The sequence below is a fragment of the Ranitomeya imitator genome, chromosome 3, assembly GCF_032444005.1.
Source record: "Ranitomeya imitator isolate aRanImi1 chromosome 3, aRanImi1.pri, whole genome shotgun sequence".
NCBI lineage: Eukaryota > Metazoa > Chordata > Amphibia > Anura > Dendrobatidae > Ranitomeya > Ranitomeya imitator.
The window spans coordinates 6,769,331-6,784,411 of NC_091284.1; the positions used below are offsets into that span (position 1 = coordinate 6,769,331).

At 46.2% G+C, this 15,081-nt stretch overlaps 1 protein-coding gene across 1 annotated transcript in view; it reads left to right on the forward strand.

Moving 5' to 3' along the window:
- CD2 (CD2 molecule) overlaps window positions 1-15,081 on the forward strand; it is a 135,263-nt gene that overhangs the window by 69,279 nt on the left and 50,903 nt on the right. The window contains exons 2-3 of the mRNA XM_069760014.1: window positions 3,391-3,699; window positions 6,650-6,883. Coding sequence (XP_069616115.1) covers window positions 3,391-3,699; window positions 6,650-6,883 — 543 coding nt within the window. The remainder of the gene's footprint in view (window positions 1-3,390; window positions 3,700-6,649; window positions 6,884-15,081) is intronic.

Consider the following 15,081-nt stretch of genomic DNA (forward strand, 5'->3'; position numbering starts at 1 on the left):
AATTGTGTCCTGATGGTGGTTCTGGCATTGCATTCATGTCCTGATGGTGGTTCTGGCACTGCATTCATTTACTGATGATGGTTGTGGCGCTGCATTTGTGTACTGATGGTGGTTCTGATGCTGCACTCATGTACTGATGATGGTTCTGGTGCTGCATTCATGTACTGATGGTGGTTTTGATGCTGCACTCATGTACTGATGGTGGTTCTGATGCTGCACTCATGTGCTGATGGCGGTTCTGATCTTGTACACACTCAGCAATCCATAACATGCTTCATGGCTATGTTAAATCTTAAAAATCCTCAAAATGTAGCTATTTGAGATTATGAGGTAAATTTAGCAAGTTCCTGCTCCAAAAACTCAGTTTAACATCGTGTGTGTTCACATTGATTGCTTTGGAGAAACAACTTGCCAAATCCTTTTCATAATCTCCAATCTCTAAGTTTTGAGTATTTGTGAGGTTTAACATAGCCATGAACCCACCCATGCCATTATGGAATATTGACAGGATAAGGGGTCTGGTGCACACTGGGTAAGCAGCTCTGTGTGAAGGGCAGGTGTTATTTAGGGGTGCCCCCTCTGATTAGTGAATGGTGGGGGTGCTTTGGGGTGGCCCCTTGATTAGTGCATTGGGGGGTGTACTGGGGAGCCCCTTGATTTGTAAGCATGGCTTGTTTTGTGGTGAGCCCCTGATTAATGAGTGGGGGGTTTTTCTGGGGTGGCGCCTTGATTAGAAAGTGAGGGGTTGTCTTTGGGTGGCCCGGTGATTAGTGAGTGGGATTCATATTGGTGGCCCCCTTATTAATGAGTGGGGTCATAACCTAATTAGTGAGTGACATTTGTTTTGGTGGCCTCCTGATTAGTGAGTGGGGGATTGTCTTTGGGTGGTCCATTGATTAGTGAGTGGGGGGCTCTACTGGAATGGTTCCCTGATTAATAATTGGAGGGTTGTTCTGCGGTGACCCCCTCATTAGTTAATGGGGGCTGTTCTGTGTTCTGGGTTGGCTCATGATTAGTGAGTGGGATTTATTTTGGTGGCCCCCCGATAAATGTGTGGGGGTTGTCCTGGGTGGCCTCCTGATTAGTGAGTTGGGGTTGATCTAGGGTAGCCCCATAATTAGTGAGTGGAATTGGTTTTGGTGGCCTCCTGATTAGTGAGTGGGGGGTTGTTCTTGGGTGGCCCTTTGATTAGTGAGTGGGGGTTGTCTCTGCTTAGTGAGCAAGATTTATTTTGGTGGCCCCCCATTAATGAGTGAGGTCGTAACCTAATTAGTGAAGGACATTTGCTATGGTGGCCTCCTGATTAATGAGTGGGGGGTTGTCCTTGGGTGGCCTTTTGATTAGGTCTCTTTCACACTTCAGTCTTTTGGCGTCAGTCTGAAACCGCCATTTTCCTCAAATAGCGGATCCTGTTGTGAATTCAGCTTTTGGGCTCCCTCCGGTGGTTGTAGAGGGTAATGCAGTTGTGCCTGGACTGCAGGATTGGACAGGTGTATCTACTAATTGCAAAACTGACTGGGGTATATAGCTTTGCAGGACTCTTTAGTCCCTGCCAGTTGTCCATTGTTTTTGGAGGATTCACTTCTCTGCTGGTCTCTCCAGTTTGCTGTGCTTTTCTACAAAGATAAGTCCTGGCTTTGTTTTTGCTGTCCACATGTTGTGGACCTTATAGTTCAGTGCATTTTCATGTTTTTGTCTTGTCCAGCTTAGTCTGTGAAGGATTTTTTGCAGCCTAGATATTTCCCTGGAGATGCAGATATACCCCCCATGTCTTTAGTCAGATGTGGTAATTAGTATTTTCTGTGGTGGATATTTTCTAGTGTTTTTATACTGACCGCATAATACTCTGTTCTATCCTTTCTTTTTAGCTAGTATGGCCTCCTGTGCTAAAATCTGATTTCATATCTGCGTATGTTATTTCCCTCTCCTCTCACAGTCAATATTTGTGGGGGGCTATCTATCCTTTGGGGATTTTCTCTGAGGCAAGATAGGTTTCCTGTTTCTGTCTTTAGGGGAAGTTAGTTCTGAGGCTGTGCCGAGGGGTCTAGGGAGAGTTAGGTACCCCCCACGGCTACTTTTAGTTGCGCTGCTAGGTTCAGGGTTTGCGGTCAGTACAGGGACCACCTTCTCCAGAGTCCGTCTCATGCTTCTCCTAGGCTACCAGATCATAACAGGATCCGTCATTTTATTTTGGCGGATCCGCTATTTTCCCATAGACATACATTAGTGACGGATTGTGGCGGATGGTCGTCCGTTCCACCCGCCATGTGACGGATCCGTCGAGATTTGGCGGATGTCATTTAGACATTGATGGACATTATAAAGTTTTTTGTCTACGCCGAAATGGCGGTTCACAACGGATCCGTCACGTCCGCCATTCCATAGAATGGCCACCTATGGGCGACGGATCCGCCGAAATGATCCGTCGCCCATAAGTGGCCAATCCGCTTTTCCAATTGCGCATGCTCCAAAAAGTAGATACTTTTCCCTGACAACCCCCAAGTAACGGATCCGTCAAAAAATCGGATTTGTTAGAACCGTTTTCTCAACAATTGTGACGGAGCCGTCGATCCGTCACTATGTCGGAGCAGACTGACGCCAAGCAACTGAAGTGTGAAAGAAGCCTTAGTGGGTGCAGGCTATTCTGATGTAGCCCCCTGATTAGTGAGTGGGGGGTTCTACTGGGATGGTTCCCAGTAAGTTGAGGGTTTTTTTCTGGGGTGACCCCCTGATTAGTTAATGGGGGCTGTTCTATGTTCTGGGGTAGCTCATGATTAATGAGTGGGATTTAATTTGGTGGCCCCCTGATAAATTTGTGGCAATTGTCTTGGGTGGAGTCCTGATTAGTGAGTGAGGGGTGTTGTCCTGATATGGCCTCCTGATTAGTGAGTTGGGGTTGATCTAGGGCATCCCCATGATTAGTGAGTGGAATTGGTTTTGGTGGCCTCCTGATTAGTGAGGGGTGCTGTCCTGATATAGCCTCATGACTATTGAGTGGAGGGGTGTCCTGGGGCGGCCTCCTGATTAGTGAGTTGGAGGTTGATCTGGAGCTCCTCCTGACTTATGAGTGGGAGGTTGTCTTGGGGTGGTCGCCTGATAAATGAGTTGGGGTTGATCTGGGAAGGCCTCCTGATTAGTGACTGGGATTGATTTTGGTTGCCTCCTAATTAGTGAGTCGGGGGTTGATCTGGAGTATCCTTCTGATTAGGGAGTTGGGGGTTGATCTGAGGCTGCCCTCTAATTAGTGAGTGGGGGGTTGTCCTGGGGTGGCCTCCTGATTAATGAGTGGGGTTTGTCCTAGGGTGGCCTCCTGATTAATAAGTGGGATTGGTTTTGGTGGCCTCCTGATTGTGATTGCCCCCCATCTCATTGTGCCCATGATTCCCTCAGGGATACTGGAGATAAGAGGAGCAGAGATCTATACGGTCCAAGGTCTCCCCCTGAGACTCGATGTTCCAAACTGTCCTGAGATGTCAGACTCCGACTCCATAGAATGGGAGGATGAAGTCGGCCGCCTTGGAAAATGGAAAAAAACACCATCGTACTCCACCTACTGTAACGCCACCCTGTGCACGATGCACCCGAACGGGAGCCTGACCCTCCAGAAACCAAAGGACACCGCCAAAAACTACAGAGTGAAAGTCTATGACAGCGTGGGGCGCCTTAAGTGCAACGAGAGATTGACCAGAATTGTGGAAGGTGAGACACAATATAATGGATGATGCGTGCTGTGTGTAGTGTGGGTGGAGTTATCTTGGGGTGCTGTGTGATGTGTGTAGTGTGGGTGGAGTTATCTTGGGGTGCTGCGTGATGTGTGTAGTGTGGGTGGAGTTATCTTGGGGTGCTGTGCAGTGGGTGTTGTGGAAGGAGTTATTCTGGAAGGTTGCGCGGTGGGTGTGTTGTGGACAGAGCTGTTCTGGGGTGCAGCATGGTGGTGGGCTGTGGGCGTGGGTATTCTGGGGTGCAGGGCGGTGGGTGTGTTGAGGATGGGGTTATTGTGGGGTACAGCATGGTGGTGAGCTGTGGGCGTGGGTATTCTGGGGTGCAGGGTGGTGGGTGTGTTGAGGATGGGGTTATTGTGGGGTACAGCATGGTGGTGGGCTGTGTGCGTGGTTATTCTGGGGTGCAGCACGGTGGGTGTGTTGAGGATGGGGTTATTGTGGGGTACAGCATGGTGGTGGGCTGTGGGTGTGGGTATTCTGGGGTGCACCACGGTGGGTGTGTTGAGGTGGGGTTATTGTGGGGTACAGCATGGTGGTGGGCTGTGGGCGTGGGTATTCTGGGGTGCAGGTCGGTGGGTGTGTTGAGGATGGGGTTATTGTGGGGTACAGCATGGTGGTGGGCTGTGGGCGTGTGTATTCTGGGGTGCAGGGCGGTGGGTGTGTTGAGGATGGGGTTATTGTGGGGTACAGCATGGTGGTGGGCTGTGGGCGTGGGTATTCTGGGGTGCAGTGCGGTGGGTCTGTTGAGGATGGGGTTATTGTGGGGTACAGCATGGTGGTGGGCTGTGGGCGTGGGTATTCTGGGGTGCAGTGCGGTGGGTGTGTTGAGGATGGGGTTATTGTGGGGGACAGCATGGTGGTGGGCTGTGGGCGTGGGTATTCTGGGGTGCAGTGCGGTGGGTGTGTTGAGGATGGGGTTATTGTGGGGTACAGCATGGTGGTGGGCTGTGGGCGTGGGTATTCTGGGGTGCAGGGCGGTGGGTGTGTTGAGGATGGGGTTATGGTGGGGTACAGCATGGTGGTGGGCTGTGGGCGTGGGTATTCTGGGGTGCAGTGCGGTGGGTGTGTTGAGGATGGGGTTATTGTGGGGTACAGCATGGTGGTGGGCTGTGGGCGTGGGTATTCTGGGGTGCAGTGCGGTGGGTGTGTTGAGGATGGGGTTATTGTGGGGTACAGCATGGTGGTGGGCTGTGGGCGTGGGTATTCTGGGGTGCAGTGCGGTGGGTGTGTTGAGGATGGGGTTATTGTGGGGTACAGCATGGTGGTGGGCTGTGCGCGTGGGTATTCTGGGGTGCAGGGCGGTGGGTGTGTTGAGGATGGGGTTATTGTGGGGTACAGCATGGTGGTGAGCTGTGGGCGTGGGTATTCTGGGGTGCAGGGTGGTGGGTGTGTTGAGGATGGGGTTATTGTGGGGTACAGCATGGTGGTGGGCTGTGTGCGTGGTTATTCTGGGGTGCAGCACGGTGGGTGTGTTGAGGATGGGGTTATTGTGGGGTACAGCATGGTGGTGGGCTGTGGGCGTGGGTATTCTGGGGTGCACCACGGTGGGTGTGTTGAGGTGGGGTTATTGTGGGGTACAGCATGGTGGTGGGCTGTGGGCGTGGGTATTCTGGGGTGCAGGTCGGTGGGTGTGTTGAGGATGGGGTTATTGTGGGGTACAGCATGGTGGTGGGCTGTGGGCATGGGTATTCTGGGGTGCAGGGCGGTGGGTGTGTTGAGGATGGGGTTATTGTGGGGTACAGCATGGTGGTGGGCTGTGGGCGTGGGTATTCTGGGGTGCAGTGCGGTGGGTGTGTTGAGGATGGGGTTATTGTGGGGTACAGCATGGTGGTGGGCTGTGGGCGTGGGTATTCTGGGGTGCAGGGCGGTGGGTGTGTTGAGGATGGGGTTATTGTGGGGTACAGCATGGTGGTGGGCTGTGGGCGTGGGTATTCTGGGGTGCAGTGCGGTGGGTGTGTGGAGGATGGTGTTATTGTGGGGTACAGCATGGTGGTGGGCTGTGGGCGTGGGTATTCTGGGGTGCAGTGCGGTGGGTGTGTTGAGGATGGGGTTATTGTGGGGTACAGCATGGTGGTGGGCTGTGGGCGTGGGTATTCTGGGGTGCAGTGCGGTGGGTGTGTTGAGGATGGGGTTATTGTGGGGTACAGCATGGTGGTGGGCTGTAGGCGTGGGTATTCTGGGGTGCAGTGCGGTGGGTGTGTTGAGGATGGGGTTATTGTGGGGTACAGCATGGTGGTGGGCTGTGGGCGTGGGTATTCTGGGGTGCAGTGCGGTGGGTGTGTTGAGGATGGGGTTATTGTGGGGTACAGCATGGTGGTGGGCTGTGGGCGTGGGTATTCTGGGGTGCAGGGCGGTGGGTGTGTTGAGGATGGGGTTATTGTGGGGTACAGCATGGTGGTGAGCTGTGGGCGTGGGTATTCTGGGGTGCAGGGCGGTGGGTGTGTTGAGGATGGGGTTATTGTGGGGGACAGCATGGTGGTGGGCTGTGGGCGTGGGTATTCTGGGGTGCACCACGGTGGGTGTGTTGAGGTGGGGTTATTGTGGGGTACAGCATGGTGGTGGGCTGTGGGCGTGGGTATTCTGGGGTGCAGGTCGGTGGGTGTGTTGAGGATGGGGTTATTGTGGGGTACAGCATGGTGGTGGGCTGTGGGCGTGGGTATTCTGGGGTGCAGCGCGGTGGGTGTGTTGAGGATGGGGTTATTGTGGGGTACAGCATGGTGGTGGGCTGTGGGCGTGGGTATTCTGGGGTGCAGGGCGGTGGGTGTGTTGAGGATGGGGTTATTGTGGGGTACAGCATGGTGGTGGGCTGTGGGCGTGGGTATTCTGGGGTGCAGCGTGGTGGGTGTGATGAGGGTGGGGTTATTGGGGGGTATTATAGGCGGGGCTAACTCAGCGGTCACACTTGACGTCGCGCTCTTCTCTTGTAGAGATGCTGCAGACGCCGGTCCTCACCTATAACTGCACCAGTGCAGGTGTCAGCGTCTACTGCGCCACAACTGCGAGGAACACAACAAATCTGACCCTTTCCTGGGGCAAAATATCACAAACCACAGAAGAAAAGTCTATAGCAAGAAACATCAAGGAGCTGAATGACCCCATACGGTGCGTTGTCAGTAACCTCGCCTGCCACATTGAGAAGACCGTGACCGTCCACTGCACAGGTACTGATGTGACACAGCAAAGAACCCTCCACTCATTAGTCACCACCAGAGCTGCACTCAATATGTAACAACATTGTGTCTTATCCTCCAGTCACCTCCAGAGCTGCAGTCACTATTCTGCTGTTACATCGTGTCTTATCCTCCTGTTACCTTCAGAGCTGCACTCACTATTCTGCTGTTACATCGTGTCTTATCCTCCTGTCACCTCCAGAGCTGCACTCACTATTCTGCTGTTATATAATCAGAAACACATGGGCTACTTGCACATTGAACAAGTCTGTAGGAACCTGTTCACAGAACACCAAGAAACTTGAAGACACAAAAGAGCACAGTGAGGTCAAAAATACTCTGTTGTAAAAAAATAGTCACAGTAATAAGCAAGTGCTAGTCAAAAGATGGAAAAAACAGGTTATTTCGTTGATATGTTTATTTGTAAGAAAATGTATACTAAGCTGCTCCACCAATCGTCAAAGTATACCCATATAGAGCAGTCCTACCTAATGTATATAATCCCTATCTGATGTATTTAAAACCTGATCATCTGTATAGTACCTGTATAAGCAGGGTTCAGAGAAGGAATATCCATGTGGACATGCTGGATGGAACAGCTTTGATGCAAATGACCCATAAAGAGTGGTGGACTCTACAGTCAGATATTCCCTCTCTGAACCCTGCTTATACAGGTACTATACAGATGATCAGGTTTTAAATACATCAGATAGGGATTATATACATAGTAACATAGTAACATAGTAACATAGTTAGTAAGGCCGAAAAAAGACATTTGTCCATCCAGTTCAGCCTATATTCCATCATAATAAATCCCCAGATCTACGTCCTTCTACAGAACCTAATAATTGTATGATACAATATTGTTCTGCTCCAGGAAGACATCCAGGCCTCTCTTGAACCCCTCGACTGAGTTCGCCATCACCACCTCCTCAGGCAAGCAATTCCAGATTCTCACTGCCCTAACAGTAAAGAATCCTCTTCTATGTTGGTGGAAAAACCTTCTCTCCTCCAGACGCAAAGAATGCCCCCTTGTGCCCGTCACCTTCCTTGGTATAAACAGATCCTCAGCGAGATATTTGTATTGTCCCCTTATATACTTATACATGGTTATTAGATCGCCCCTCAGTCGTCTTTTTTCTAGACTAAATAATCCTAATTTCGCTAATCTATCTGGGTATTGTAGTTCTCCCATCCCCTTTATTAATTTTGTTGCCCTCCTTTGTACTCTCTCTAGTTCCATTATATCCTTCCTGAGCACCGGTGCCCAAAACTGGACACAGTACTCCATGTGCGGTCTAACTAGGGATTTGTACAGAGGCAGTATAATGCTCTCATCATGTGTATCCAGACCTCTTTTAATGCACCCCATGATCCTGTTTGCCTTGGCAGCTGCTGCCTGGCACTGGCTGCTCCAGGTAAGTTTATCATTAACTAGGATCCCCAAGTCCTTCTCCCTGTCAGATTTACCCAGTGGTTTCCCGTTCAGTGTGTAATGGTGATATTGATTCCTTCTTCCCATGTGTATAACCTTACATTTATCATTGTTAAACCTCATCTGCCACCTTTCAGCCCAAGTTTCCAACTTATCCAGATCCATCTGTAGCAGAATACTATCTTCTCTTGTATTAACTGCTTTACATAGTTTTGTATCATCTGCAAATATCGATATTTTACTGTGTAAACCTTCTACCAGATCATTAATGAATATGTTGAAGAGAACAGGTCCCAATACTGACCCCTGCGGTACCCCACTGGTCACAGCGACGCAGTTAGAGACTATACCATTTATAACCACCCTCTGCTTTCTATCACTAAGCCAGTTACTAACCCATTTACACACATTTTCCCCCAGACCAAGCATTCTCATTTTGTGTACCAACCTCTTGTGCGGCACGGTATCAAACGCTTTGGAAAAATCGAGATATACCACGTCCAATGACTCACCGTGGTCCAGCCTATAGCTTACCTCTTCATAAAAACTGATTAGATTGGTTTGACAGGAGCGATTTCTCATAAACCCATGCTGATATGGAGTTAAACAGTTATTCTCATTGAGATAATCCAGAATAACATCCCTCAGAAACCCTTCAAATATTTTACCAACAATAGAGGTTAGACTTACTGGCCTATAATTTCCAGGTTCACTTTTAGAGCCCTTTTTGAATATTGGCACCACATTTGCTATGCGCCAGTCCTGCGGAACAGACCCTGTCGCTATAGAGTCCCTAAAAATAAGAAATAATGGTTTATCTATTACATTACTTAGTTCTCTTAGTACTCGTGGGTGTATGCCATCCGGACCCGGAGATTTATCTATTTTAATCTTATTTAGCCGGTTTCGCACCTCTTCTTGGGTTAGATTGGTGACCCTTAATATAGGGTTTTCATTGTTTCTTGGGATTTCACCTAGCATTTCATTTTCCACCGTGAATACCGTGGAGAAGAAGGTGTTTAATATGTTAGCTTTTTCCTCGTCATCTACAACCATTCTGTCCTCACTATTTTTTAAGGGGCCTACATTTTCAGTTTTTATTCTTTTACTATTGATATAGTTGAAGAACAGTTTGGGATTAGTTTTACTCTCCTTAGCAATGTGCTTCTCTGTTTCCTTTTTGGCAGCTTTAATTAGTTTTTTAGATAAAGTATTTTTCTCCCTATAGTTTTTTAGAGCTTCAATGGTGCCATCCTGCTTTAGTAGTGCAAATGCTTTCTTTTTACTGTTAATTGCCTGTCTTACTTCTTTGTTTAGCCACATTGGGTTTTTCCTATTTCTAGTCCTTTTATTCCCACAAGGTATAAACCGCTTATAGTGCCTATTTAGGATGTTCTTAAACATTTCCCATTTATTATCTGTATTCTCATTTCTGAGGATATTGTCCCAGTCTACCAGATTAAGGGCATCTCTAAGCTGGTCAAACTTTGCCTTCCTAAAGTTCAGTGTTTTTGTGACTCCCTGACAAGTCCCCCTAGTGAAAGACAGGTGAAACTGTACAATATTGTGGTCGCTATTTCCTAAATGCCCAACCACCTGCAGATTTGTTATTCTGTCAGGTCTATCTATACATTAGATAGGACTGCTCTATATGGGTATACCTTGACGATTGGTGGAGCAGCTTAGTATACATTTTCTTGCAAAAAAACGTATCAACTAAATACCCTGTTTTTTTCCATCTTCTGACTAGCACTTGCTTATTACTGTGATTTTTTTTTACAACAGAGTATTTTTGACCTCACTGTGCTCTTTTGTGTCTGCTGTTATATGGCTTATCCTCCAGTCACCTCCAGAGCTGCACTCACTATTCTGCTTTTTCATTATGTTTTATCCTCCAGTCACCTCCACAGCTGCACTCACTATTCTGCTGTTACATTATGTTTTATCCTCCAGTCACCTCCAGAGCTGCACTGACTATTTTGCTGTTATATAATATCTTATCTTCAAGTCACCTGCAGAGCTTATCCTCCATGTCATAGACAATATTAAACATCCTTGAGGTCCCTCATATCCCCCTTTTTTTCTTTCATCCACCATTTGTCCTGAGGAGCAGTGATCCAGCAATCACACCTGTCTTTGTGTAAAATGGAGGTGACACGCTGTGTGAAGCAGATTGATTAACATGTGAAGATTCCCCTTTATGTCCAGGTGACTGCAGAGGAAGTCTATTGTCCACACAGAGAGACAGGAAAAGGCTTATTAGGGTCTGAAGGGGATGAAGGAAGATCGGACCCCTGTACACAGAGCTGTGGTCTCTGCAGTACAATGAGAGAGCAGACAGAAAATATGGAATATCGGAATTTCTATCCATCCGATTTTACATAAATTGGGATTTCCTAAAATCATGAAGGGCTGAGTCCGGCCTACACCGGGCCCTTGTGAGGTCATTGTAGAGGGGTGAGTGGGTGGAATTCAACGTCTGATAAAAGATCAGTCACAATTATCATCAGTGTTCGTACAGAGAGGTACATGTCATGTATATAGGGATCCTGTTATTGACGGCCAAATTGAGGCGCTCTCCTTCAGCTAAACTGAATCTTCTCTGCGATCGGGGTAGTAAGTTCTGCTGATAATCCCTTTTATTTTATGTAACTGTTTATGCTGTGTTGTTTTCTCCCCCTTGTAAGATCTTTTGTATGCCTTCCTTTGGATTAAATATAAAATGTATTAGTTCTGTTCCTTTTGTTCTGTGAACCACGCCTCGAAGCCATAATCTACGGTAAGCGGTGTCCATTCAACCGAAACAGCTTAGTGGTGGCAGCGCGTAGTCTGGGGTTATCGGAGAGTTGGCTGTGACCGTACCGGGTGTGTACATACTCCATGTGTAGGATCCGGAGGTGTAGACGCCGTACGCTCACGGGTAATTTTCTGAGAGCCGGCCTAGTGGTATGAACAGGCTGCAGCCTTCTCCGTTGATCGTCGGCCAATCATGTAATTGTCCGGACAATAGGGGGCAGCAGAGAGCTGGGCGCTCCACAGATCACAGCGAGTGGTACTCGTGACCTTCCCAGCCTGTGATATCTGGGATTCATGGGATTAAGAAAGTCCTGACAAAGATTCAGATCCTGGACACTCCTGTCACCTCCAGAGCTGCACTCACTATTCTGCTGTTACATGACATGTTATCCTCCAGTCACCACCAGAGCTGCAGTCACACCTCTTCATTTACATCTTCCCATCACAATTCCTTCAGCTCTTCTCTGCAATGTTTCTCTCTATAGAAAAGCAACTGCAGAAAGTCAGAAAATCCTGACTACAGCTTTAAATGTGACGGGCCTTAAAGGGGTATTCCCATCTCCAAGATCCCACCCCAATATGTACCAGGTGTAATAATTATAATATTAGTAAATGTCTAAAATTAGAAATGTAGTATAGTTCTTAAGATTCGCTGTGTGGCTTACCCCATGTACGGAGCATGACAGCAGCCAGGGCCGGCTCCAGGTTATCGTGGGCCCTGGGCGAAAGAGTCCCAGTGAGCCCCCTTCACACATACCACCATTCATGATGCACAGAAATATAGGAACAGTACAATCCCGAAGATTTCACTTCTTACATTACATGAGTGATATCTAGTGTAAGTTCTACAATAGCTCAGAAACCGGTGAATACACACAGTATTATGGGCACCACATAATCCTCCATAATGGCCCCATATAATGCTCCATAGAGAATAATGAGCCCCATATAATGCTCCATACAGAATAATGAGCCCCATATAATGCTCCATAGAGAATAATGAGCCCCATATATTGCTCCATAGAGAATAATGAGCCCCATATAATGCCCCATACAGAATAATGAGCCCTGTATATTGCTCCATACAGAATAATGAGCCCCATATAATGCTCCATACAGAATAATGAGCCCTGTATATTGCTCCATACAGTATAATGAGCCCCATATATTGCTCCATACAGTATAATGAGCCCCATATATATAAATTATTTATATATTTATTTATATATAAATTACTCCATACAGAATAATGAGCCCCATATATTGCTCCATACAGAATAATGAGCCCTGTATATTGCTCCACACAGAATAATGAGCCCCATATAATGCTCCATACAGAATAATGAGCCCCATATAATGCTCCATACAGAATAATGAGCCCTGTATATTGCTCCATACAGTATAATGAGCCCCATATATTGCTCCATACAGAATAATGAGCCCTGTATATTGCTCCATACAGAATAATGAGCCCCATATAATGCTCCATACAGAATAATGAGCCCCATATAATGCTCCATACAGTATAATGAGCCCTGTATATTGCTCCATACAGAATAATGAACCCCATATATTGCTCCATAGAGAATAATGAGCCTCATATATTGCTCCAAACAGAATAATGATCTCCATATATTGCTCCATACAGAATAATGAGCCCCATATATTGCTCCATACAGAATAATGAGCCCCATATATTGCCCCATAGAGAATAATGAACCCCATATATTGCTCCATAGAGAATAATGAGCCCCATATATTGCTCTATACAGAATAATGATCTCCATATATTGCTCTATACAGAATAATGAGCCCCATATATTGCTCCACACAGAATAATGAGCCCCATATATTGCCCCATACAGAATAATGAGCCCCATATATTGCCCCATACAGAATAATGAGCCCCATATATTGCTCCATACAGAATAATGAGCCCCATATATTGCTCCATACAGAATAATGAGCCCCATATATTGCTCCATACAGAATAATGAGCCCCATATATTGCTCCATACAGAATAATGAGCCCTGTATATTGCTCCATACAGAATAATGAGCCTCATATATTGCCCCATACAGAATAATGAGCCCCATATATTGCCCCATACAGAATAATGAGCCCCATATATTGCTCCATACAGTATAATGAGCCTTATATATTGCCCCATACAGTATAATGAGCCCCGTATATTGCTCCATACAGAATAATGAGCCCCATATATTGCTCCATACAGAATAATGAGCCTCATATATTATCCCGCATCTGATTGGTCGAGGCCGCCAGACCTCGACCAATCAGCAACGGGCACAGCGACGATGATGTCATAATGGTTGCCATGGCGACGATGATGTCAAAGGTTGCCTCGACCAATCAGCGACGGGCACAGTCTGCCGCGAATTCTGGAATCATCATTGTCCATATACTACAGGGACATGCATATTCTAGAATACCCGATGCGTTAGAATCGGGCCACAATCTAGTATAGTATAATGAGCCCCATATATTGCCACATACAGTATAATGGGCCCCATATATTGCCCCATACAGTATAATGGGCCCCATATAATGCTCCATACAGTATAATGAGCCCCATATAATGCTCCATACAGTATAATGAGCCCCATATAATGCTCCATACAGTATAATGGGCCCCATATATTGCCCCTTACAGTATAATGAGCCCCATGGGGAACTTACTACATACAGATTTATGCAATCAGGTATGAAGTGACACATAAAGTAGTGAATAGAAATTATTTTTCTTTATTGAAACAATAAATTTAAAAGATAAAAATAACATTAAAAGACAGGAAGATGGAGAAAATGGGACCTCCAGAGAAGTCAGAATGTGGCACAAAAAATGATGACAGAATTTTGTAAAGCTTTTTTTCTCCTCATACAATATGTCTGCACACAGGGAGTGTTTCCATAGGAGAGTTATATGGGCTCGCTAGTATGGGCGGACATAGTAACAGGTCTCTGTAATACCCTTTGCAGTCCTATATCCAAAAGGGGAAAATGTAATCTACAGAATGTAACAATCCCCTCCCACCAGGAAATATATATCATAGAAAACGGCTTATGTCATAATCCTAATTAAATCAACAGTGACCTAATAAAAAGATGGTAAATGTTCATGTAAAGCAGAAAAAAGTCAATGCTGGGAAATGTTAAAAGCCGTCACTAGGTGGCGATGAAGTACAAAGCATGAGACAATAGTGAAGGCCGTTCCCTTATTAGGTAACTTATGTAAGCAGAGAAACAACAACCAAAGCACCAATAATGATAGATTATCCAAATGTTACAATGATGCCCAGGAAGAAAGAGAAAAAGTGGAGACCACTCCGACACGTGTACAAAGGACACCACGGTGCAGGAACAATGGACCAACAAAGAATCAGGTAAGCAAAATAAGTGAAATATTACAAAATTTTATTAATTAATTGTGGCAACAACATTCCACAATAAATAAGAAGTAATAAAATCATTACGCATGTATGCCGGATAAATATATGAAAAAAATCAATTAATATATATAACAATTAATTTAAAATCCCTAAAAAAGGTTAATAACTATAAACCCATATGCTATTATAACTGTGCAAAAACCGCAAACAAATAATAAAAATAATAATAATAGAATCACACGTAAGGACAGTATTTACTGTCACAACAAAGTGCCAAGTGATGTCAATGAATAAAGTGTAAAGGGCAGAAATTCACTAAATAAAGACCAGCACTCTATGAAAGTGAACTAGTGCAATTAGAAAATCAGGTGGGTTTGCAAAGCATATTGGGTTTTAAGTATGTGATGGTATACCTTTAAGGGAAGAGTGGATCCAGCATACACGCACCCCGACGCGCGTTTCGGAGCGAGTCCTTCGTCAGGGAGTCATTTTCCCCTTTTTGATATAGGACTGCAAAGGGTATTACAGAGACATGTTTCTATGTCCG